General features: G+C 38.7%; 1 protein-coding gene and 1 long non-coding RNA gene across 5 annotated transcripts in view; one reads left to right on the forward strand and one right to left on the reverse strand.

Moving 5' to 3' along the window:
- Nucleotides 1-3,138, reverse strand: part of LOC122559322 (uncharacterized) — a 153,160-nt gene extending 150,022 nt beyond the window's left edge. The window contains exon 1 of the long non-coding RNA XR_006314395.2: nucleotides 3,078-3,138. This is a non-coding gene — a long non-coding RNA (uncharacterized LOC122559322). The remainder of the gene's footprint in view (nucleotides 1-3,077) is intronic.
- arid2 (AT-rich interaction domain 2) overlaps nucleotides 1-26,926 on the forward strand; it is a 132,705-nt gene that overhangs the window by 36,653 nt on the left and 69,126 nt on the right. For 2 of the 4 annotated variants that reach the window (XM_087997007.1, XM_087997006.1), the window contains exons 4-7: nucleotides 3,390-3,523; nucleotides 12,061-12,279; nucleotides 15,657-15,724; nucleotides 16,710-16,835. In XM_087997007.1, coding sequence (XP_087853133.1) covers nucleotides 3,390-3,523; nucleotides 12,061-12,279; nucleotides 15,657-15,724; nucleotides 16,710-16,835 — 547 coding nt within the window. Of the gene's footprint in view, nucleotides 1-3,389; nucleotides 3,524-9,649; nucleotides 9,881-12,060; nucleotides 12,280-15,656; nucleotides 15,725-16,709; nucleotides 16,836-26,926 lie in introns of those variants that run through there. The other 2 variants (XM_043708679.2, XM_043708678.2) reach the window with 2 other exon arrangements.

The following is a 26,926-nucleotide window of genomic DNA, read 5'->3' on the forward strand; positions in this document are numbered from 1 at the left end:
TATGATCATTTCAGCTTTTCCAGAGCCATTGTGATGTTTTCTGCCTCAAAATGCATGCACTTATCATCATTTAGATCTACCAGCAAGTTCTCTAATAACAAAGCAGCTAATATTTTTCTGCAGTAGGGCCGAGGTAATGTGAACTGACAGGTATAAGGTAATGTTCTCCTTTTATTAACAGCCAACTTCATCTTGCTCCATTTCCACAAGCTGAGGCTTACACAGATTGTTCACAGCATAAACTTCTATTTCGCACTGAGCTACTGATGCCGTATTCTCTCCATGAACCACTTCTTAACTCCAAAGCATCACTTGTTTCTGCCATTTTGGTTAAAATTCTCACTTATGCCTTTGTAATCTTTGGACTCGACTATCAGTGGTCTTTATCAACCTGTTCACCCATCACTCCTGTGTTTAGCCCTGCATTGAGTCATTCTGCGACTGGTGGCTATACCTAGCTTCTGAGCTCTTGATTCTCCTTTTACCCCATAACATTTTCACCTCTGTAGCCTTTTTCCTATTTAAACCCCTGTCGTTGCTTGTCCTAATTATCTTAAGCTCATTGTAAGATTTTGCTGGGTAATACTCCCATTGCATGTCTAGAAATGTTTTTCTACTTTAAAGTAGTTTTATAAAATCCAGTTGTTGAACTTGAGTGACCGGCAAGTGACTGTCCATTTCCAAGTGAGGAAAAGCTCACATCTGACTTTGAATGAAAGGGTCGTCAACTTCTTGGGTGTCAGTGCTGACAAGAAGTTTAACATGTTGTTTCTAATCACCCTGTTCAGAGATGTTATTACATGCCTCTGGAGCAGGTGGGACTTGAAGACTGACCTCCTGTTCCAGAGACACAGATACTACCACTGCATCACAAGAGGGATTGCAGGAATATCAACAATGTGTCTACAATAACAATGTGGATACTTCGTATTTTGCATTGAGGGGTTTATCTTCAAACTCGTCAGCAATTAGATACAAGGTCTCGATTACTCATTGCCAGATTGCAACCATCCAAGTTGGCAATGTTTGAAACATTTTAGCAAATATCAGCTTTGAAATGACAGTGCTTAGTGTTCTTACTGTTGGAATTGATAGCCACAACCTTGGTCGCTAAAGCACTCTGTTCTGAAAATGTACTGCAGCAAATCGCTAAGCTTAGTTGAGCAGCACCTCGCATCCCTCAGAATTTCATTGCAGAGAATGATTTGATTGTGATGTTCTGGGAATGCCAGTGTGTCTTCCAGTTATCCCTGAAAACCATGTCTTTTCCTGATTTGGACATGTTGCCATTCTATTCAACTGCAGGATCAACGTCCTCTAATTCCCTATCATGAACTGTTTAGCACCCTTAACATCAGGGCATAAGAACTAGTCTAGCACTAGATTCGTGCATTAAGTAGTGATCGACAGTAAATATGAATTTGCCAAGGTCTGCAATATCTTGAGACCAAATAACAAAATACTTGCAAAGCACTCAAAACAAAATTTCAAAGTCCCTTAATTCAAAATTATTTGATTGTATTGTTTGCACTAAATGCCTTCGTTGTGGTGTTTTAATTAATCAGTAATTTGGGTTGTGTAGCTAATGGGAAAAGCAGTTTTATCAGAAGTAGACTATTCTTTGTTACAGGGAATTCTGAAATTTTTAGTTGTCATTGAAGACTTCAAACTTTTTCCAGTGAGCAAGTCTTAAGACTGTACTAAAAAACTTGTACAGCAACAATTGTCAAGTAGAATAAAAGTGCTGGCAGAGTTCAACAGATCTAACAGGTTTTGTGGAGAGACAAACAGTGCTAATATTTCAGGTCATGACTTTTCATAAAATCCTAAGCATAAAATGGAAGTTTGTATGTATACATTTGTATACAGCCCTAAGGTATTGTTTTGAGTTGCAGATTCAGTTTGAAGTTCAGGGTCAAAATATCCTAAATGTTGACCTGCAATTTATGATCCCAGTAAATGAGAACAGTGTTGCTTGTGAGTAGGTGTGGCTATATTTAGTTGTGATAGTACAGCAAAGTCCACTTAAAGGAATCACTTCTGCAGAGAATATTAGTGTATTTGAAAAAAATTTTCAAATTAACTTTTTTACTTTCTAGTACAGAAATTAAATGTTAGGTGCTGAAAGGCATCTACCTTTTGGCAATAATCAATGCATATGAGTAGAAGTATTCGTTTCCAAATGCTTAGTCAAAAACACCTGCACTGATTTCTATTTTCAAGTCCGCTTCAGGTACGAAGTCCATTTGCAATAGGGAAAATATTTTTTTTAAAAGAAGGATAGTGCTTATGAAGAATTAATTGTTCACTCCTGAATCTCCATTTTGGCCTGATATGTTCTGCAATCTTGGCTTTCATTGTGCCCAAGTGTGAGGAAGCCACAGCTTTTTTAAGATTTGTTTTCATTAATTTTTGTGCTTTGGTGAGTTAGAGAATCATTGAAGCAGATGTCTTAATCAGACTGCAGTTCTTTCTTGCATCACCAATAAATCATGCAATTGATTGCTTAACTTTGATTTTACTTATTGACTCTTGGAAAGCTAATTTTTTTGTTTTGATTGTGATAATCAAGTTAATAGTCCTTGATCAGTTATTCCTTTTTCGTTTGTTTTACATAAATAGGATTGCTAATTTAAAATAATCATAGCGAGGACATGAGAGAGCGAATCGAACAATTATACATGGGGTTAAATGGAATTGCTAATTTATTGAACCATTTGAAAATTTGTGAACCATGTTCCTTGCATGGTTTGCAATAAAAGTTTTAATTGAAAGGTATGCTTGTTCAGTTTATGCTCTTCACATTGTAGCTGTGAAAAGTGATTATCGTCACACATCATTCACAGGAAATATATATTTTTTAGAAATATTGAACTGGTTAAGTTTTAAAACTGTAAGTTCAATTGTTTCATTTCCCTTCAAGTAAGTATTACTTAAAACAGTTGTTTGAAATATTCTTTTTACAAGTAATTGATCACCACATAAATGTTTTATGATCTCTAGTGTTTCTTGAGAAATGTGATTTGAAAGCATGGAATCTATATTACCAATAATTTCAAGATTTCTATAATGCTTACCTTCAGACACTGAACTTATGGAGCAGTAAACTTTTATGATGGCAGTTCTGCTGAGAATTTTCTTTTGCTGTGTGTTCTATTTAGTAGTTGTAAAACTTAAGTTATTCTGTTGGTTTAACACCAAAGAAGAATAATACTTAATAAATGACCTATTATTATCAGAAGTTAAAAATACATTACTGGCAGCAAAGTAGATCATTGATTTTATAACTGGAAAATGTATTGCTAAGTCTTGTAGGTGATTATTCAGCCTTGCTCACAACCATGTTGTTGTATGCTATTACTGATGGATAATACTTGATTTTATTCTAGTTATCTTGAAGCTTATGAGAAAGTACATCACTTTGGGGAAGATGATGACGAGGTTAGTTCAGGGAATCAACGAGGACCTGTTCCTGTTGGTGGGGTACCTTCTTCATACAGTTACCAGCAGCATATATTGTCAGGTAAGTAGTCATCACATTCTGTTACTGGCCCAATGGATCTGTGGAAAATCTGAAATATAATGATGCATACTGTGGCACTCTGTTCCAGTTTAGAAAATTATTGAAACTTTTTGGAAGCATTTTTGAAGCTGAGGTGTAAGTTGTTGAAATGGTTATCTTTTGTGTAATTAAAAGATTGAAATCAAGACAAGGAGAAAAAATATTTCCAATCAAACTTGCTGAAAATGAATTTTACGTTATGTGGAGTTCCCATATAAGTTACAAAACATAAAGAATTTATTTTCAAGGAACAACAATAACATTTTTTTATTAATCCAAGCTTTATCTTCTACAAGAAGGAAAAAGCTGGAGTGATTATCTTTCAATGGCAAATAATGTATTTGTTTATTTGTGAACATCAAGAGAATGAAATGGTGTCATTTGCTTATCTAAGCAATTTTGTCATGGGATTTATCAAAAGGCATTTTATCTCTGATAATTAGTCATTCAATAGAGTGGCATCAATAATTGTAGGTAGTTATTTTTTGGCAGTTCCTCAGGGTTGAGGATGACTTGTTTCCATTCTGGGCCTAGTGGAAGGGGCTGTGGATGACGATAGGTTCTGCAGAAACTGCCACAAGTGGGACAGGTAGTGTTTGAAGAGAGTGGGTGGCATGCGTTGAATGTTTGGACGCTCTTTCAGTTGCTTCTGCTTGGTGTCTATGTGCTCCATTTCGAATCATAGAGTCGTAAAGATGTATAAAATGGAAAAAGACACTTCAGTACAACTCGTCCACACTGACCAGATATCCTAGATAAGTCCAGTCCTATTTGCTAGCATTTGGCCTGTATCCCTCTAAACTCCTCCTAATCATATTCATCATATACCCATCCAGATGCTTTTTAAATGTTGTAATTGTGCCAGTTTCTTCCACTTCCTCTAGCAGATTGTTCCACACTCGCACCACCTTCTATGGAAAAAGCCCTGGCAACATCCTTGTAAATCTTTTCTGAACCCTTTCAAATTTCACAACATTTTTCCTATAGTAGGGTGACTAGAATTGCACATGGTAGTCCAAACGTGGCCTAACCAATGTCTTGTACAGCCCCATTCAAAATGGTTTGTATTTTCGCACAGCTTTCCTCTTCAGTTTGAGATTCCAATTTGTTACTGAGCACGTTATTTTGGGAGTCTTTCAGGATGTCCTTGTGGTGTTTCCACTGTCCTCCTAACGATGATTACCATTGCGGAACTTGGAGTAGAGCGTTTGGTAAGACAGCTTTATGTCAGATGTACAGACAATGTGGTCTGCCCGTTGCAGCTGGTCATGTATGACCAGAGCCTCAATGCTGGGAATTTTAGCCTGGGAGAGATTGCTGATATTAGTATGCCTATCCTGCCTGTGGATTTACAGGATTTTGAGGAGGCTACACTCTTGATCGCATTCCAGGGATTTGAGGTGTATGTTGTACACGGTCCATGTTTCTGATGCATTCAAGACAGGAACCATGGCTGCTATGGAGACTCTGAGCTTGGTTCTGTGTGTGAAGTCTTGGATCTTGAACCCTCTGTTCCTCTGGTATCTGAAGGCTGCTCTGGTACATTCATGAAATCCAACATTGACTTCAATGTCTACTCACACCAAGTGGAGGTTCCTGAGGTATGGGCGATGATGATCCACGTTGACAAGGATCTAACTATGGACTTTGATGTTTATGGGGGGCGGCGCATTGTACTGTGGCAGGAGTGAGTTGTATATGTGCTGGAGACGTTATTCTATATCGGTGTTGAATAGCTTTTTCAACTTTGTGATGAGTTGAATGTGTGCTGAGATGGCGATGGGTAGTGTGGTGTGGAATGGTGTTGAGCACATTTGGGCAAAGGCAGCATCTTGGTTGAAGAGATCCTTGAAGTGATTCTCCAGTAGGTTTTGACTGCCTTTGCCTTTTGAACGACTCTGCTTTTGACTCTCAGTGGAGTAATCCCTGGGTGCTGAGACCATAACTTTATGCTGAAAAAGCCATGCACGTCATAGTTATTGATGAGTTACTGAGTCTCCTGTATTCTTTCCATCCACTATCCAACTATATGGGTTCGTTGTTGCACCTCAGCCTTCAGTTGTCTGTAGGCCTTTTTCCGTTCACTGGAGTTTTGGTGGAACTGCTAGTTCAGGGATGTATTACATTTTCAGTCATGGAGACCCTGGGTCTCATGATTTCTTTTCAAAACAGGGGTCTTGGTATTTTCTGTTTGAGAGGCCGATCATCTCCATGTAGGCGCTGACTATGGCGGCTTTTAGGGTGGACCAGACGCTTGACCACTCCAGCACATTGGCTGTCGCCAGGTTGATTGAGGTGATGGCTGAATAAGTCTGTCTTTTCAGGGTGTGGCAATGTTGAGTCTCCCGTGGTAGAACTTTTCAGCGTCTGCTGGTTTGAGGCCAGGGGGTCAATGGAGATGGTAGAATGAATTAGTCAGTTTTTGGCTCCAGTCATGTAATTGGTTAGTTTTTTTTTTATTCATTCATGGGATGAGGGTATCACTGACTAGGCCAGCATTTATTGCCTATCCCAGAGAGCAGTCAAGAGTCAATGCTGTGTGTCCTGAGTTGCATGTAATCTATGCAAGGTAAAGATGGCAGTTGCCTTTGCTTAAGGCATCAGTGAACCAGATGAGTTTTTCTGACATTCGGCAATAGCTTCATGGTTATCATTGTTAGACTCTTAATTCCAGATTCTCTCTCTTTCTTTATTGAATTCAAATACCACTTGCTTTGGAGAGATTTGAACCTGGGTCCCCAGAGCATTACCTGGGTTTCTGGAATAACAGCCCAGCGATAATGCCAATAAGCCATCACCTCTCCCTAAGGCAGACATCTTTGAGGTCTCTTGCTTACATGATGATGTACTTTATTAGGAGCCAATTCTTGGAGTGGACTTGATGCCATGAGATCCTGTGCTTGTCCCTCTAGAGGGAAAGGGTGTTTGCTATGACATGGTCATGTTCTATGCACTTTGTCAAGAAGAAAACTGGATTGGTAAAAACCGAAAGAACTGCAGATGCTGTAAACAAAGTACAAAATCAGAAGTTGCTGGAAAACCTCAGCAAGTTTGGCAGCACCTGTGAAGAAAAGTCAGTTAAAGTTTCGGGTCCAGTGACTCTTCCATCAGTTCTGAGGAAGGGTCACCAGACCTGAAACATTAACTGAGTTTTCTTCACAGATGCTGCCTAGCCTGCTGAGCTTTTCTAGCAACTTCTGTTGGAGAACTGGATTGGTGTTTATTGTACACGTTCCTTGCTGAACACTCCTTTCCTAAGGTTTCCATCCTTACTGACTCTGGTGTTGAAGTCATTGAAATAAATCAACGTATTTGCCTTGGGGATGCTGAACAGTGGTTTATCAAGGGTGGTGTAGAATGGCTCTTCTGTCTTGTCCATTCTGTCTTTGATCAGAGTATGGGCACCAACAACTACGCTGGTTCTGGGCCTAGGTGAGTCATTGGGTTGTGAGGTGCTCACATACCCCACATGGGATTCATGAGTTGTCTGAATAGTTTGTTTCTTATGGTGAAACAGACTCTTATAGAAACAATGTATTTCTACTTTGCCTTTGAAGAAAGAGGTGTAACTGCTACTTGTTCTTATAGGTCTTTGCTTTCTACCAGTTTGACTTGCTCAGGGCGGTGACGTCAGTATTGGAGCAGCGGAGCTCCTGATAGGTGACGGTAGTGTGACATTTAAGTCAGTCATTGTTGGACTTGTCCATAAGGGTCCTGTCATTCCAGGTCTTAAACTTCATTTGGATGGGTGTTTGTGTGCATGTCATGCTTGAGCCTGTGCATGGAATCATGTATGTGGGGTGATTATTGCAATCGCCCCTTGGTTCCAGCGGATCAAGATCTTAATGGCAGGGAAAATCTGAGATAACTGGAAACAAGGGTCTGCTGTGGGATGGAGTTCTGATATACACTCATCTTCCTCTAATCATTACCAGTCGAGTACTGGATGAAGCCATTGATGATGGCCACATCGTGTGAGTATCAGAAGGGTACTGGGCTGGGGTTTGGCAGCCCAAACTCCTGCAGTAACTGGTTAAGGATTAAGTCAAGATGGCACAGAATGAGTTGGGTAGGCTGGACAGATGGTGATCAGAGATGTGTTGCTGTAGCTGTGCCATGGAGGATTTCCCTCAAGCCAACCTTATTTGACCTAACCCTGGGTCAACTTGGCTGCCTAACCTGGCCTTGCTACATTACAGCAGTCTTAATTTTCAGTCAATTTTTACAAGTATGAAAGTGTGTGTATACTGAAATTCTGTCCCAGTGGATTTTATAGAAAATTTGTGGAAGCTGGCAAAACACTACATTAATCTAAGTTTTCAGAAGGGCATTTGGAGTTAGGAGAGAAAATAATTGATAGAGCCATTTGGTGGAAAGAAAGCTACTAAATTTCATGACGAGAAAAGCTGCATATGTTCATTGTCTTGTAGCTTAAGTTTATGCAACTGACATGGAGCTTTATTGAATCCGAGAAATTTACTTTCACTCCTTTTTGTTTTAAAGAAAATTGCCATTCACCGTTTTTCTCTTCATGTAGTCATATGTAACTGAATAAAATTCTTGTCAGTTTACTTATTATAAACTCCAGTTGAGTTAGCAGGTACGTAATCTGTGAAAAATTAATATTCTAAAGCAAGAATAGTTTTATAAGCAGTATTTTTTTCTACAGTTGCAATTTGACCTTTTTGTTTTGACTTCAGCAACTCAAACTACTTTCACCAACATAGCTGCTATTTCATAAACATTGGCTAATATCGTGCACGCAAACATATTAGTGATTCGTGAAAATTAGCAGTTTAGATCAGTTAGTTAGATGACTTGTTTTTAAACATGTTCCTGTGGTGAGAGGTTATTGTAGCTTCTTGAGGTTCAGTGGTGGTTTTGCGAGTTGTGCACGAGGCTGAGTTTGTACAAACTGCAAAGATTTATCTTTGTGTGGGTGTGTCTCTAGAGACCTAATATTTGCATATTTCTCATTTTATGTTGTACTTTTCAAGGCATTTACAATTACACGTTAGTTTAGATATATAAATATTACCGTTCCTTTCACAGTCGTTTTCTTTCTACCTACCTGTTGCATGTGAGAGTATTCAGCCTTAACCAAGTGAGGTGATTTGATGGAGAACATACATTTAGCACCTATTTAAGAATTAATTTTGGTGCCAGATGGAGTACCGGCATATAAAGCTAAGCTGTTGTAGTAAAATGATGTGTATAAAGCAGAGTTTTGACAGCATCCTATATTATATTTGACAGATGGTGGTTCAATTTCCACTACAGTTGGAACTGAATTTGGGACCCTTCAAAACAATTCTATTTATTTATTTATTTTATTTATTTATTTATCTGTTTATTTATCTGTTTATGGGATCTGAGCCAGTGCTTATTGCACATTACCACCTTCTCAAGGGCATCTAGGAATGTGCTGCCTTCTTGAAGTGCTGCCGTCCATTCGCTGTAGTTAAACCACAATGCTGTTCGGGAGGGTGTTCCAGGATTTTGATCCATGACGGGGCAAAATAAGTGATATATTTCCTAGTCAGATGCTTGCCGACTTGGAGCATGCAGGTAGTGGTGTCCCCATGCTCCTTCCAAATGGTAGTGGTTATGGGTTTGAAAGTTGCTGTCCAAGAAGTCTTGGAAGAGTTTCTGTGATGCACCTTGTAGGTGGTGCATTTTGCTGCTACTATACGTTGGTGATGGAGGGAGAGATTGTTTGTCATATCAGTCTGGTGGGCTACTTTATCCTGGATAGCGTCAAATTCTTGCATGTTAGAAGTGCAGTCATCCAGGCAAGTGAGGAAGGTTCATCACACTTTTGACGTGTTGTAGATGGTAGGCAGGCTTTATGGGGCTGAGACTCGCTGCAAGACTCCTGACCTCTAACGTACTCTCGCAGCCACAGTACTTATGTTGTCTTAGTTCAAAGTTTGGTCAATGCTAACATCCTGGATGTTAATAGTGGGGGATTCAGTGATGGCCATTGAATGTCAAGAGGTGATGGTTAGATTCTTTTTGCTGGAGATGATCATGGCCTGGTATTTGTGTTGCACAAATGTTACTTGTCACTTGTCTGCCCAAACCCAGATATTGTCCATATCTTTCTGCTTTTGGAAATGGACTGCTTCAGTATCTGAGAAGTCAGGAATATTGCTGAACATTCTGCAGTCATCAATGAACATCTCCACTTTGACCTTAATGTGGAGAAAGTAGCTGAAATGGGTGGGCGAGGTCACTACCTTGAGGAGCTCCTGCAAAGTTGTACTGGAGCTGAGGCAATTTAACTCCAACAGCTACAACCATCATCTTTTGTGCCAGGTATGAATCTCACTAGCAGAGTGTTTTCTGCATGATTCTCATTGATTCAAATTTTGCTCAGGCTCCTTGGTGTCATACTTGGTCAAAGTGGCTTTGCTATTTATTAATGCTAGTTACTTTAGCCTCGCATCTGAAATTCAGCTTTGTTCACTGCGAACCAATGATGTTAGGAGCTGAGTGGCACTGGCAGAACCTATACTGAGCAGCAATGAGCAGGTTGTTGCTCATCAGGTGCTACTTGATAGCGCGTTGATGAAGCCTTCCATCACTCTACTAATGATTGAGAATAGGATGGTGAGTCGGTAATTAGCCAAGTTCAATTTGCTATTTGTGTACAAGACACATCTGGAAAAATGTCAACATTTTTGGCTAGACTCAGTTTCTAATCGAGTTTCATTTTAACTATTATAGTTGCTCATCTGCAATTAGAATCTATTTACTTGTAATAATAATCAGTCAGTTTTTATTAAGAAATCCAGTCCATGTTGTCAGTCTGAGCCTAAAAGACAAGGTAAATTGGAGAATTCTGCATATGTTTTAAAACTCTTCAACTTCTTTAATGATTCATTGAATAGTGTTGGGGCCGAAAATCGAGCCCCACTAGTAAAGTTCCACATGAAGCAGAACTCTCCAAATTCAGAGTTTAATGATGCTTTCACACAGTTCCAGACGTAGAGGGGCATTGCCTTTTGGAATCTGTCATGGAGTCTGCTGTGGCTCAGATTCCACATAGTACTGATGAGCAACTGTAAATTGTTATTAGAACAACACAATCTGACCAGTGTTGCAATGAGTTTGTGTTTGATTTATTGTTGTCACGTACCAAGATACATTTGAAAAGTGTTGTTTTACATATTATACAGGCAGATCATACCATATGAAATACATCAGGGTAGCAGAACAGAATGCAGTGATACAGCGCAGAGAGAGAGCAGAATTAACGTTTGAGAACTCCATTCAAAAGTCTGATAGCAGTGGGGAAGAAGCTGTTCTTGAATCTGTTCATATGTGTATTCAATCTTTTATATTTTCTGCCTAACAGAGGGTGGAAGAGAGTATAACTGAAGGGGAGGGATCTTTGATTATTTTGGTAGTTTTCCTGGGGCAGCAGGAAGCATAGATAGAGTCAATGGATGAAAAGTAGGTTTGCATGATGGTTGGACTTTGGCATTGAGCTAGTCATTCTTTTCTATCCAGTAATCCATATATGGCTTTCTGTTATCCATAGTTTGACTATACAATAGATAGATAGTACAAGCATCACTGAAACCTGTTGCAATTTAAATTGTCTGTCAAGTTTGAAACCTGTGAATGTAAATGTATTGGAAGCAGTTCACTAGGTAAATGAACCGATTATATCAAAACAAAATTTGGACAGACCAGGCATGGAGTTCAGAAGAGTGAAAGTTGACGTAATTGAAAAATAAGCCTATTTACATAGGGTAAATGTGGAGAGGATGTCTCCTTTTATGGAAGAATCTGGGATCGTTGTTTAAAATCAGAACTCACTCATTCAAAGCAGATTAGGCAAATTTATTTCTGAGGGTTGAGTGTCTTTACTACCTTTTCAGGAGGACAGTAAAAGCAGAGTGCTTAAATATTTTAAGGCAAATATAAATGGATTAAACAAGGAAACAAGGAAGTGAAAGGTTTTTGGGCTATGTGGTAATGAGATTTGAGGTTCTCATTACGTCAGCCACCATCTTACTGTATGGTCGGGAAGAATCTGGGGTTGAGTGGCTGATTCCTACTCCTCATTCATATGTTCATGTGAAATGATCAAATTGTGATTTTTTTTTTTGTTTGGAGATAAATGTATGATTGAACAAGTGTATGATTTGGATCTAGTTTTATTGGTTTACTGCATGGTTGAGCTTTTTTAATATTTGAATTTCTTTTTATGTATACTATAATTCTATGTGATGCTTCATGTTCTCCAGTTAGGAAACGATATGAAAATGCATTTTTAGAAAGTATAACATTTTGTTATTGAAATGTGTTTTAAAAACCAGTAGAAATAATTTACAGATTAAGAAATTGACGTCCTGCATCTTCACCCTCCAATTAAGGGTAGAGTACTTTTATATTTTTCAAGTTTATAGAGCATTGTTTACATGTATTTTTCTCTGATCATTCTGAACAGAAACTTTGTTTATTCTAAATTGTTCCCTTTTTTTTAGATTATATTCGACAAAGCTATGGACTTAATACAGAGTTTGTCACACTTAGTGACTACAATAAATTGGTGCTTTCCCTTATGTCTGGACTCCCTAATGAAGTGGATTTTGCAATAAATGTTTGCACTCTTCTCTCAAATGGGAATAAGCACATCATGCAACTTGAAAAGGACCCCAGAATCACCACCATTTTACTTGCACATGCTGGAGTTTTTGATGATAGTAAGTTATACTACTAAGCATTAATCTATGTTGGCAATATTTGCCATATTATTAATAGTTTCTCTTTCAGCTAATGATTTGTTAGATGTTTTAGTTGACAATCAAAGAGATCAGATTATACAAGTTCAGAATTTGTTCATCTTGGCTGGAGTCAAATGATTCAAATTAGCTATAATGTTTCAAATTTCAAGTTTGTGAAATATGCCATTTTATTCACGTAGTGTTCCAGCATGCAGCTTCTGCAAATATATTTAGGTCTTGTTCTAGAGCAGTTGATCTTGCACTTTACTCTTGTAACCAGCAGCATGCCCTATTATTGGTAGGAAATCAGGAAAATGACTCTCATCCATGATATTGTATTAATCTTTTATTCACTTTTGTGTTTATTATGTATTTTTCAAAATATTCTGACCATTTATGCTAAGTTTATTTATGAGGTGTACTGCTGCCACCGTGGGACAGTTAGAGCTGGACAATAAATGCTGACATTACCGTGATGCCCACTTTCTGGGAAAGAGCACATTTCTGAATTTTTCATGTGATTTAATGTACAGCAATGCTTTATTTTTGTATAGGTAACAGTACTGGTGGCCTCTAAAGCAATGCAAACAGAATTAGCAATATGGACAATTATAGCTGAGGGAAGAAGCATAGAATCATAGAATTTTATAATCCAGAAAGAGGCCTTTTGATCCATCTTGTTTATGTCAAGCAATACCTCCTGGGTATTTTTTGATATGAAGATTGTTGCAGCAGATTGAAGGGAACTAAATTTGCTCACAAGCAAATGGCCCAAATTCATAGCCACGCCATTTTAAGCCATCGTTGTCAAACAAAAACTTTTACACTACTACTGACGATCATCCAGCAAAATCAAAGGAACATAAGTTTTCACACAAGACTGGCTGACGTGCGAATGTGTTAGATTTTCTCTAAGAATCAAATGAATGGAAACTTTTTGGTTAGACCACATCAATGAAAATTCCACAAAATGCTGTTAAGATTTGAATGCAGTTTTTGGCAAGGAATCAAAGACAATTTATGCAGCCAGATAAGTATTTGGGATGCACGTCTTTGCAAGAAGGCATGCTTTCTTTCCAAACAGAGCCTTTTGTCTGTACAGTCTATCGGGTTTATCGGGTATGGCAGTAAGTCGTTGCAACAGATTGGAAACCCCATTTTAAAAGAAGTAAATGATGGTTTATTTTTCTACAGTTGCATGATGATGCTTCGGTATTTATCAATGTAAAATTACATTGGCAAAAATCTGACCAGTTACAGATAAATCACATTTATTTTTGTCAGCTTCCTTTATTACTGCTTTGCTCTTTGTTTTAGTATAATTAACAAATTTGGTTGAATAAGATGTAAAGACATAATTTTTAGACTATGCATATGACAGACATATTTGTATGGGTGCAAGCATGTTTGCACCTTCATTTGAGCTCCTGTTGCTTTCAGTATCAAAGTAATTTTTTGTAAATGAGAAATGAGACTCCAAACACTGATGGCTGTGATACCCTTACTAATTCTGGTATGGGTGAGCAGCGTTATGAAGAAAGGTTGAGCAGGATTGGCTTGCATCTGTTGGAGTTCATAAGACTTGATTGAAGACTTCGGATCCTAAGTGGTCAAAACAGGGCATGTGTGGAAAGATTGTAAAGTTGTATCCTTTTGTGGTACAATCTAGAACTTTGGGTTAATGTTTAAAAATAAGGGGTTGCTCATTTAGAATGAGAATTTTACTCTGAGGGCTGTAAATCTTTGCAACTTCTTTACTCAAAAACTGGTGGAAGCAGGACCTTTGCATCTCTTATGGCCAAGGGAGATAGATTCTTTATGAGCAAAGTGAAAAGTTATCATGGATGGGTGGGAGGGGGTGCGGTTGGTGGCAGTGATACTCCTGCTTCCAGAGAAATTGTGTTTTTACTCTCAAACTTGAGTTTTCACCTGGAACTCTATCAAAAGTATTTGAAATTTTGAAATAAACATTTGCTGGGACATTCTGTTCAACTGTTTAACTGTAATAATTATTGTGGTAAATCTATCTTATTCAGTTCTTTAAGTTTCTGTCAAGGAACTTCTGTACTGTACCCTTTAGCAGAGATGAGTATCCTATATTTTTTTCCCCCTATCCATTTTGAGGACTGCTATATTGCCTTTAGAAGTATGACAGGCTTAGAACAATGTAGAAGATCCACTTTGTTTAGTTCAATACTTCAATTAGCAAGTTCAATTTTTGGAAATGCTTTTATTCCTTATTTCGTGAACTGATCTACCTTTTGTATGTGCAAAGTAAATTAATAGCAATGAGGGTGTTTGAAATAAAAATTATGACCATGCTGATTGTCTATTTTTAAGTTATAACTTTCAGTTTTCCACTGGTACCTAAGTGAACACCAGTATTGTAATAATAAACCTGGTCGACTAGGTACTTTAGAAATGACCTATCTATTTTTAATCCATATTAGTTTTCTCTAATTAGCTCCTATTTTCTCAAGTGTTCAGTCATTTTATCTTAATTATAATTTTGAATAACTTTTCCACAACAGATGCTAGATGAAGAGATCTATACTTTTTCTCTCTCATCTTGCTTAAACATTCATAAGTTATAATCTGAAAGGAAAATTCCTGAATTGAGTTTTCGAAGAATGTGTCTAATATAGGAGATAGACTGTCTAGACCCCACTAAATATTTAGATAGAGCTTCTCAAGGTCAGTAGCAAGCACTGTACCTTGTTACTGACCACACAATTACTGTTTCACTTCTGACTGGCATTTCATTTATATTGCTTTACTTCCTACCTTAAGTTACTCCAGACTTAATTATAAATTTACTTTTCTCCTGTAATTACTTTATCCAATTTTAGTGTGTGAAGAAAATTTGAAATAATTGCAGTTGTTTCTGGAGATTGAATTTTGCTGTATTGCCAAAAGTCTTTTTACAAGAGATTTCCAAATTCTTTGCATGAAAATAATGTTTATTTTTAAAATGCATTGTGGTGGTCAGATGTTTTGGGTATGATTTCTGAAGTTTTCTATTTAATGTTGCAAGAAATTCTTGAAAATAAGCAAAGTAGTTGCTCATAAATTTCCAATCATTAACCAAGAAAATGTTATCAAAATTGCTGATGGTCATGACATCATTGTTTCATTAACATGAATTTTATTCCCACTTTTGAAAAAGGCACACTGCTAATTGAAGAATATGCATGTGATTATTTTTCTTAATGAATAGATTTTTGTGAAATCTTGAGAATTTGCAATTAATATACTAAAGCTGCAAGAAATTAATGAGTCACTGAAGGCCCATGTTAAGTATTTTGACTATACTAGCTGTATTTTGTGCTTATTTATCCTAATATGATTGTTTACAGATTTGGGTACCTTGTCTTCTGTATTTGGTGCAGAATGGAAAGAAAAAACAGGCAGAGATTTTGTTAAGGTAAAAAAAAAATGATAGGTTGTTATAGGTGTAATTTGATTTGTAACATTTTGATTCAAATAAAATTTGCTATGTTAGGTTGATTATAGACATTCACCTGCCGTCCTAAATGTAACTTCATAATTTCAGAAATCAATATGATGAATGGTGGCAATTCTTCTTGTTTTGGTTCTTACATGAATTGTAATCTTTTTGGACTCAAGAAATGACTGTGTACATAATCGTGTCAATTATGCCATTCATTCTATGAACCATCATGGGAAAATGGGACCAATAGTATCAAGCATCTTTCAGTGAGGTTGTAACTGACTGTATCTTAATACCTTCCATGTGCCTTGTTTCTGTGTTGAAACATTAACAAGCAAGGATCTATTGACCTTCGATTTAAAATTATTAATTGTTAGTCTATTGCTGGGGAGAGTGAGTTGAAAATTTATACCTTCCTTTGTGTGAAAATGTGTTTCCTAATTTCTCTCCTGCATGACCTGCAAGACTATACACTGTAAGTATGAAACATGAGCCAAATCATGCAGTAGTAACATTATGGTGAATGTATGTTACTCGTTCCAAAGGCACTGTGGCCATTCTTGTATGATGATGACTAGTATAGTTCATAGTATTCAAGATGTGGTCTAACCAGGGGTTTGCTTAGCTACATAGAAAATTGCCTTCCTATTATATTCTAGTTGTCTAGTTATTAAGATTGCAGTCAATTTTTTTAATATGTTAAATGATTAAATACAGTATTTTAATTGCTTTTGTTATTTTTTGGAGCAAGAATTCTAAATTCTGTAGAGTAATCAGCAAATAATCTGTTTTTCTTTATAACTCCTGCATAATGTAAAGGAGAAAAGATTAGAGGTCATTGCACAATTTGGGGAAACCCTCTTGTATTTTGCTCAATGACCGAGTAAGAGTTTTAATCTAATGTCTCATGTAACCAACATGAAGTAGTGGAAACTAGCAAATTTTGGATTTTATCCAGATTGTGTACTCCAGCTCCAAGACTTGTGCAAGAAAAGATGAGAGACTCACTGGATCTCTCTCAAATGAAAGTGAGGTCAAGTTGTTTACTGCCACCAACTTCATTCAACAGATGCTGAGCAAGCACGTAATTAAAATTGCTATTGTTAGTTGTATACTAAAAGTAATCAGAATCTGTGTTATCCTGCTGTTTGAAGCAGATGCCAAAGACACCAGTCAAAGCCAGCAAGGTCTATCTTTAAACAGATCCCAATTATGCAGAAATGTTTTTAATTATATTTTGGGATTTAGAATTTTAAGTTGAAGAAAGTGCATGTGGGTCAGTTCTCTGAATGTGATTTATTTTTTAAAATTGTAAACTGGTCAGGAAATCATTTGAAACAGTTAGCAAAAGTATCTCAATTCCAAAAAATTATGTGACTGTCGTCCAGTACCTGACAGAACCCCATGTGGTTTAAATGTGTGGAATATTTATTGCTGAGTTTACAACAGACCTTGAAGTCAGTAGTTTTAGTTTTGACTTCCAAACAAGCAGTCAAGATCTTTGTTCAGAAGAATCAGAGTTTGGTTCAGAATGCAAATTAATTTCTCCGAGCATAAAAAATAATCTTTTAGTTCAGGGAACAGGTCACAGTAGTGAAGTATAGGTGATGAAGCTTCTAAGCCAGGAGAGTTTGGTCAGAAATCTTAGAGTTAAACTGGAAAAATTGGGCATCAGAACCATGAAAAGTTCATACCAGTCAACTTGGAAAAGAATCTTAAAATTGTTTCTGCAATCCAAGAAAAAGAAACTTGGAGGAATCAATTATGTAAAAATGTAAGAGGTAATACTGGAGTGAAAGATCTCTGGAATTGATTATCTGTAGAAGGATAGCTTGGGAAAGCAATTAGAAATTTAGTTTTGCTATTTCCATTAAGATCTTTGTATGATACACAATTGTGCTTGAGTCATAGAGGTCTACAGCGCAGAAAAAAGGCCCTTCGGCCCATTGAGTTGGCACTGGTCAAAAGCAACCGCCAAATTGTTTAAATCCCATTTTCCGAGCCCGATAGCCTTGTATGCCTTTGCTTCGCAAGTAATTTGAATACTACTTGAATGTGATGGTTTCTACCGCTCCCACCCTTGCAGGCAGAGAACTCCACATTCTCACCAAACACTTGGTGAAAAGGTTTTGCTTCACATCCCCTGGAAGCTCCTGCCCCAGAGCTTAAATCTATGCCCCGGATATTGATCCCTCCACTGAAGGGAAAAGGTCCTTTCCATCTTTTGATTTGATTTGATTTATTATTGTCACATGTACTTGGGTACAGTGAAAAGTTTTTTTTGTTTTGTGCGCAGTATATGCAGATCATAGCATACAAAGTGTATTAGGATACTAGAACACAGCAAATTTAACAACTGCAGAAAAGGTGCACAAAGAGCAAAATTAATCCTAAATTTAAAATTTTGAGAATCATTCAGAAGTCTAATAACAGCAGGAAAGACGCTGATCTTGAATCTGTTGGTATGTGTGTTTAAGCTTTTGTATCTTCCAGTTGGAAGAGACTATAACCGTGGTGGGAGAGGTCTTTGGTTATGTTAGCTGCCTGTCTGGGTCAACAGGAAGTATAGTTGGAATCAGTGGATAGGAGGTTGGCTTGCGTGATGGATTGGGCTGTAGTTTCTTAAGATCCTGGGCAGAGCACTTGCCATCTCAAGCTGTGATACATCCGATAGAATACTTTCTATGTGCATCTATAAAAATTGATACAAGTCTTTTGAACATTCTGAATTTCCTTAGTCTCCTGAGGAAGTAGAGGTGTTGTTGTTTGTCTATGCTCCTAATAATTTTATACATCTCAAACCATATTTCCTCCCCAAGTCTGCTGTGCTCCAAGAAAAACAGCCCCAGTCTATCTGATCACTTTTCATAACTAAAACTGTTCAGACCTGGTAAATTTCCTCTGCATCCTTGACAGTGTAGTTGCATCTCTCATGTGGATTCCAGAACTCTGCACAACACTCTAGCCAACTTTTTATACAGTTCCAACATAACCTCCCTCCTCTTGGCTCTATCCCTCAACAAATAAAGGCAAGTATCCCATATGCCACCTTAGCCACTTTATCCATCTGTCCTATTACCTTGAGGGACCAGTGAACATGCCCACCAAGATCCCTCTGATTCACTGTGCTTCCCAGGAGATTGTGTATTCTCCTGCCTTGTTTTTTCTGCCCAAATGCATCACCTTATGCTTATATCAATTCCATTTAACACTAATTAGGCCATCTGACTAGCCCATCTATATCCTGTAATCTGCCCTCAGTATTTACCAAATCGCCAATTTTTAAAATAATCATCCATGAACTTGCTGGTCAGCTCTCCCAAATTCAAGACAATAAAGGGTTGTCTTTTCACGCTGATGCTGTGCGCTTAGGTCTTAGTCTCTCCTACTCATGGAATTGTCTTCTCCACATCCACTGTATCCAGGTCTTTCAGTATTCTGTTAGTTTGAACTACACCCCTCATCTCTCAGCTAGTATAGATGCAGGGTCCTCAACCGCACCTCACGTGATAAACGCTTCATTCCCGGGATCATTCTTGTAAACCTCCTCTTGATTTCTTCTGAGGCCAGCGTATCCTTCCTTAGTCATAGGGCCCAAAACTTTTCATGATATTTCAGATATGGTCTGACTAGAGCTTTATACATCCTTAGTTGTACATCCCTGCTGTTGTATTCTAGCTTCTTGGCACTGCATTTGCCTTCCTAACTGCCAACTGAACCTGCATAAGAACCTTGAGAATCCTGAACTAGGACTCCTAAGTTCCTTTTGTGTTTCTGACTTTTGTAGCATTTTTCTGCATTTAGAAAATAATTTGCATCTCAATTCTTCCTACTAAAGTGCCTAGCCTCACAGTGTATTCCATCTGCCACTTCTTTGCCCATTCTCCTAGCCTGTCCAAGTCCTTCTACAGCCTCCCAATTTCTACAACACTACCTGCCACTCCACCTATCTGTGTCATCTGCAAAGTTAACAAGAATGCCCTCAGTTCATTCTTCCAGATCATTGATGCATAACATGAATAGCTGTGATCCCAACAAGACTGGCTGCCATCCAGAAAAAGACCCCTTTTATACCCATCTTCTGCCAGCCAGCCAATCCTCTATCCATGTCATTACCTTGCTCCTAACACCATTGCTCTAATCGTTTTTTAGCAACACCTTTTGATCGGGTTAAGATCAGCAGGAGTAACCCTGCTCCACAAAGAAAGTTTGGGCCTCCCAACCTGGAACTCAGCTGCACACATGTTCCTTGAATGCAGGGTATCCCCAGAATCCGATCCTGTCAATCATCTTGTGTTGGCATTTTTGCTGCAGCATCTTATCAACTTAATGCCTATTTAAATATCAGTCATTGTAAACTTTATAAACTTTTAGCATCCCTGCCCATTGGGGTAAAAAAAAAGCACAGTGAGGATACTAAGCCTATGGTTTGCTTACTTGTGCCTGAACTATTTACTTAGACTGGTGTATGTGACACAAAAGTTAATGCTGTTTCTGGCTAACCAAACACCATTCTGCTGGTGTGTGCAGAAAGAGAGTGGCTGAGGCTGGCAGATTATATTTAATAAGAGAGATAGATCTCCTCTTGGCTTTGCTCTAAAGTGAACAGCGTCTGCAGCCTTCAGATTCCTCATCCCTGTGACCTTTACGTTTGGGCACAGTCCTACAGCTGGTGCAGAACTATTGATTTATTTAGGTTCAACTTAACTTCCTGGATCTTGTATTCCAAGCTTCTCTTTATTGAAGCTGAGGATCACATTTATTATTCACTGTTTTATTAACCTGTCACTTCATCTTTGCAGATTTTTGCATAAACCCTCTTTGTTCTCTTCATTCTTAACCACCCCATTTGAAATTATCACCTAGCTCACATTATCTATCTACATTATTCCTACCAAAATGTTTCATGTCATATTTTCTTGCAGTGAATCCCCTCTGTTTCCCAAACTGGTTAGGTTACCTTGAAGTCTATTGTTTCTTCCTTGCTGTTTATTAAATTTTAAGCTTTTAGGTAATTGCAAATTTTGTAATTGTGCCCTAACATATATCAAAAATAAGTGTTACTGGCACTGAACCTTGGAGAAGTGAGACTGAATGCCCTTCTTAATTTTACTTTAGCCAATTTAATACCATTTATTTTATTCCATTAGCTTCAATTTTGCTTTTTGATGAAAGTGGTGTTTTCATTTCAGCATCTTTTGAAAGTTCACAAACACAAGGTCAATTGCATCAGAATCAACCACACTTGGCATTTTTAATAAATGCATGGGAAGTAAAGAAGTATTGTTTTTACTGTGAGACTGGTTAGAATATGGATTTTGCTACCACGAGGAATAGCACAGGTAGCAAGCTTAGATTAATTCAAGGACAAGTGAAAAAAACATGCAATTAATAAAGAACTGGAAGGAGAAGGTGGGAAGAGTCTCATTGAACCATTAAGTCTGGCATAGATGTTTTTTGGCCAAATAACCTGTTCCTGTGATGCTAATGCTATGTACTATATCATTAATTTAATGTTGTGTTCCATCATTTAACAGGGCAAGCAATGAATTACAGTACTTGTAATGAGCAAGATTTCATTTCTTCTTCTGAACCTGTGTCCTATTTTGTTTAGAAAGTCCTTTTGTGGCATTTTATTATGCTAAAAGTGCAATATAGATGCAAATAGTTTCTGCATTCATCAATTTAATAGTGTTCACGGTGTATTTTCTTCATGTCCAATCCCAACTGAGAACATCAAAATCCTGCAGAATTCACTATAGAACAATTCCAACCCCAAATCCTCATGAAATGGGCATTTTTGTTTTAGATTGAGCTGAGAGTTCAAGTGCAGGCGTTTGATTATTTAGTCACATAACAATAAAGAAAGTGTTTAGTTGAGGTTCTGAATAAAGAGTGATGGTAATACCTAATATTATTGTTGTAAAAAAAATAAGTACACACAAAACATATTAGATTTATAGAGTCATCGATCTTCGGTCCAACCTGTCCATGCCGACCAGATATCCCAACCCAATCTAGTCCCATCTGCCAGCACCTGGCCCATATCCCTCCAAACCCTTCCTATTCATATACCCATCCAGATGCCTTTTAAATGTTGCATTTGTACCAGCCTCCACCACTTCCTCTGGCAGCTCATTCCATACACGTACTACCCTCTGCGTGAAAAAGTTGCCCGTAGGTCTTTTATATCTTACTCCTCTCACCTTAAACCTATGCCCTCTAGTTCTGGACTCCATGACCCCAGGGAAAAGACTTTTGCCTATTTACCCTATCCATGCCCCTCATAATTTTGTAACTGCTGTAAGGCCACCCCTCATTCTCCGACGTTCCAGGGAAAACAGCCCCAGCCTGCTCAGCCTCTCCCGATAGCTCAAATCCTCCAACCCTGGCAACATCCTTGTAAATCTTTTCTGAACCCTTTCAAGTTTCACAACATCTTTCCGATAGGGCGACCAGAATTGCACACAATATTCCAACAGTGGCCTAACCAATGTCCTGTACAGCCACAACATGACCTCCCAACTCCTGTACTCAATACTCTGACCATAAAAGAAAGCATACCAAAATTCTTCTAATCCACAATCTTTTTTTCTGTATAAAACTTGAATCATAGAATCCCTAAAGTATGGAAACAGGCCCTTTGACCCAACAGTCAACACCGACCCTCCGAAGAGTAACCCACTCAGACCCATTCCCTAACCCTACTATCCTATCTTTACTCCTGACTAATGCATCTGACCTCCCCATCCCTGAACACTATGGGCAATTTAGTATGGCCAGTCCACCTAACCTGCACATCATTGGATTGTGGGAAGGAACTCACGCAGACATGGGTAGCATGTGCAAAATCCGCAAGACAGTCCCCCGAGGCTGGAATTGAACCTGGATCCCTGGGGCTGAGAGGCAGCAGTACTAACACTGAGCCACCGTGCCGCACATCATTGCTTATGATGACCAATTGTCATTATTTTCCTCTCTTTCTAAGTCCCATTTAATAGAAATAACTAAATTATTGTAACTTTGGCAGAGTTTGATTTAAGTCACTTTTGACATATGTTGAAGCCTTGTAAAATTCGCTAGTTTGATTTAATGCATGCAAAAATAGTACCTTGCTTTGGTGTGCAGCTGTCCACCTTTAGATACCCTGCATTACTGAAAAGACCAATGCTGTGAAAATCATTCATTATCCGAAGGGGACTGAGATGGGAGAGGCTGGGGGGGAAGGTAGCTTGCAAGGTGATAGTTAGGTAGAGATAAATAGAGATGACAATGGGATGAGGAAGGAGTCGGCTAGATTAAATTGGGAACATAAGTTGTATGGTAGAACAGTTGAGAAACAGTGGAGGACTTTCAAAGAGATTTTTCTCAGTGCTCAAGGAAAGTATATTCTGGTCAAAAACAAGGATAGCAAGGGTGGGAAGAGCCAGCCCTGGATAACCAAGGAAGCAATGGAAGGCATCCAATTAAAAGCTCAGGCTTGTAAAATAGCCAAGAGTAGTGGGAAACAGGAAGATTGGGAAAGCTTTAAAAAGCAACAAAGAACCACAAAGCAAGCAAAAAAGAAAAGAAAAGTAGATTATGAATACAAACTAGTGCAGAACATAAAAATGGGTAGGAAAAGTCATTATAAATAAAACAGAAAAGGGTGGCAACTATGAACGGAAGTACCTTGCAGGATGAGAAAGGGGAATTAATATTGGATAATGCTGAAACAGCTGAGGCCATGAATAACTCTTGTCAGTCTTCAGTGAAAGATGCTTCTAACATGCTAAAGAATGATGTTAATGATCCAATGGGAGATGAGGACCTCAAGTCAATTGTTATCACTAAAGTGGCAGTGTTGAACAAACGTGAGGGTCTAAAGGTAGATAAGACCGCTGGACCTGATGGAATGCATCTCAGGGTGTAAAAAGGATGGCGTATGTTAGATGCATTAGTGGTAATTCACCAAAATTCGCTGGACTCTGGGCAGGTCCCAGCTGACTGTAGGCAACGCATGTCATGCCACTGTTTAAAAAGGGTATAGGCGAAAGGTAGGTAATTGTAGGCCAGTTAGCTTAATATCTGTTGTCAGGAAAATGCTGGAGGCTATCATTGAAGAAAAAATAGTGAGACATCTGAATGAAAAAGGTTCCATCAGGCAGATGCAGCATGGATTCAGGAAGGGAAGGTAGTGTTTGACAAACTTACTGGAGTTCTTTGACAATCTAACAAGTGTAGTGGATGAAGGGGAACTGGTGTATGTTGTAGTTTTGAATTTCCAGAAGGCGTTCGATAAGGTGCTGCATAAGACAAGAATGCAAGGTCATCCATAAGACAAGAATGCAAGGAGTTGCAGGGAATGTACTAGCATGAATAAAGCACTGGTTAACCAATAGAAAGCAGAGATTTGGGATAAATGGGTGTTTCTCTGGTTGGAGATCAATTGTGAGCAGGGTGCCGCAGGGGTCGGTATTGGGCTCACAATGATTTGGAAGAGGAGACAGAGTATCCAAGTTTGCTGATGACACTAAATTGAATGTAAAGGCAAACTGTGGAGAGGATGTAGAGGGTCTGCAGAGAGATTTAGATAGGTTAAATGCGTGGGGAAGGGGCTGGCAGATGAAGTACAATGGTGATAAATGTGAGGTTATCCACTTTGGAAATAAAAATAGAAGGTCAGAGTATAAAAGTGGTGAAAAATTGCAGCATGCTGTTTTGCAGAGGGACTTGAGAGTGCTCATACATGAATCACTAAAAGTTGATTTGCACGTGCAACAGGTAATCATGAAGGCAAACTGAGTATAGATTTCCATTGCAAGCGGGATTGAATTTAAGCTGCAATTGTACAAAGAGTTGGTGAGTTTGCACCTGGAGGATTGTGCACAGTTGTGGTCTCCTTGTTTAAGGGATATACTGGCTGTGGAGGCGGTGCAGAGAAGGTTCACCAGGTTAATTCTGGAGATGAGGGGTTACCCAATAAGGAGAGGCTAAACCGCCTCATTAGAATTTAGAAGAATGAGGGGGATATTATAGAAACAAAAAATTATGAAAGGGACAGATAAGCTAGAGGCAGGCAAATTGTTTCTGCTGGTGGGTGAGACTGGGACTAGGGGACATGGCCTCAAGATTAGGGGGAGTAGATTCGGGACAGAGATGAGGAAGAACTGCTTTTCCCAGAGAGTGGTGAAGCTATGGAATTCTCTGCCCAAAGAAGCAGTAGAGGCAGCTTCATAGAACATTACAGCGCAGGACAGGCTCTTCGGCCCTCGATGTTGAACCGACTTGTTTTCTCCAATTCTCCATTAAAGTCCAGGCTAACCTTGACTATCATAGAATCCCTACAGTGTGGAAACAGGCCTAGGTTGTCTTTACTCCCCTTCTTGAACAAGACAACATTTGCTATCCTCCAGTCTTCTGGCACTATTCCTGTAGACAATGACAACAAAGATCAGAGCCAAAGGCTCTGCCAGCTCCTCCATGGCTCGGGATTTATCTGTTTTCACACTTTTCCAACTTGTTAAACCTCAATCCCATCTATCCTCGTAGCTTGTATCTCAGTATTTTCCTCGACAGCATTGTCTTTTTCCAGTGTGAATAGTGATGAAAAATATTCATTTAGCGCTTCCCCAATCTCCTCGAACTCCAAGCACAACTTTCTACTACTATCCTTGATTGGCCTTAATCTTTCTCTAGTCATTTTTTTTTATTCCTGATATACCTATAGAAAGCTTTAGGGTTTTCCTTGATCCTATATACAAATGACATATCTCATGTGCCCTCCTGGCTCTTCTTAGCTTTCCCTTTGGTCTTTCCTAGCTAACCTGTAACTCCCAAGCGCCCAAACTGAGCCTTGACGTCTCATTCTAATGTAAGCCTTCTCCTTCCTCTTGACAAGAGATTAAACTTCTTCAGTAAACCATGACTCCCTCACTCGACAACTTCCTCCCAGCCTGACAGGTGTATACTTGTCAAGGACAAGCAGTAGCTGTTCCTTGAATAATCTCCACATTTCAATTCTGTCCATCCCCTGCAGTTTCCTTTCCCATCCTATGCATCCTCAATCTTGCCTAATCGCATCATAATTGCCTTTCCCCCAGCAATAACTCTTGCCCTGCGTTATAAATCTATCCCTTTCCATCGCTAAAGTAAACGTAACCGAATTGTGGTCGCTATCACCAAAGTGCTCACCGACCTCCAAATTTAACACCTGGCCAGCTTCCCTACCCAGTACCAAAGCTTAAAAATGTGTTGCTGGAAAAGCGCAGCAGGTCAGGCAGCATCAAATTTAACACCAGCTTCGCTACCCAGTACCAAATCAAATGTGACCTTGCCCCTTGTTGGCTTGTCAACATGTAGTCAGAAAATCCTCCTGCACACAATGGACAAAAGCTGACCCATCCAAAGTCCTCCAACTATAGTATTTCTAGTCAGTGTTTGGAAAGTTCAAGTCCCCCCATAACAACTACCCTGTTACACTCCCTCCTAAACAGAATTATCTTTGCTATCCTTTCCTCTACATCTCTGGAATTATTTGGAGGCCTACAGAAAACTCCCAACAGGATGACCTGTCCTTTCCTTTTTCTAATCTCAGCCCATACTGTCTCAGTAGATGAGTCCTCAAATATCCTTTCTGCTACCGTACTACTGTCCTTGACTAATAATACCACACCACCTCCTGTTTTACCATCTTCTCTGCTCGTACTGAAACATCTGAATCCTGGAACTGCCAACAAGCGTTCCTGACCATACCTTCATTAAATATACTCAAGACACATTTGGATGGGTTTTTGTATGGTAAGGGAATTAAGGATTGTGGGGATAATGCAGGTAAGAGGAGCTGAGATGATGGATAGATCAGCCATAATCTGAATAAATGGTGGAGCAGGCCCGACTGACCAAATAGCCGCCTCTTGCTTCTATAACTATGAAACTATAGTTGAGTGCATAATGTTTTAACTGACTGTGCTTCTGTCTGTGATAAGGGAGTCCTTTTCAAAATATCCAAAAAGATATCAGACCTTCTGAATTTCTCCAGCATTCTGTTTTTATATCAGCGACAGTGCTTTATAAAGCTTTGTGATTCTACTGGGACTTTGGTGTCCAGTGTTGACAGTAAATAGATATTACCACAATGTGCATTTAAAACACTTCAGTGTCCTCCACTCAGGCAAGCATGTGTATGTGCACAAG

The sequence above is a fragment of the Chiloscyllium plagiosum genome, unplaced genomic scaffold, assembly GCF_037043375.1.
Source record: "Chiloscyllium plagiosum isolate Xiang-an unplaced genomic scaffold, Cpla_swu_hap1 HiC_scaffold_19, whole genome shotgun sequence".
NCBI classification, from domain to species: domain Eukaryota; kingdom Metazoa; phylum Chordata; class Chondrichthyes; order Orectolobiformes; family Hemiscylliidae; genus Chiloscyllium; species Chiloscyllium plagiosum.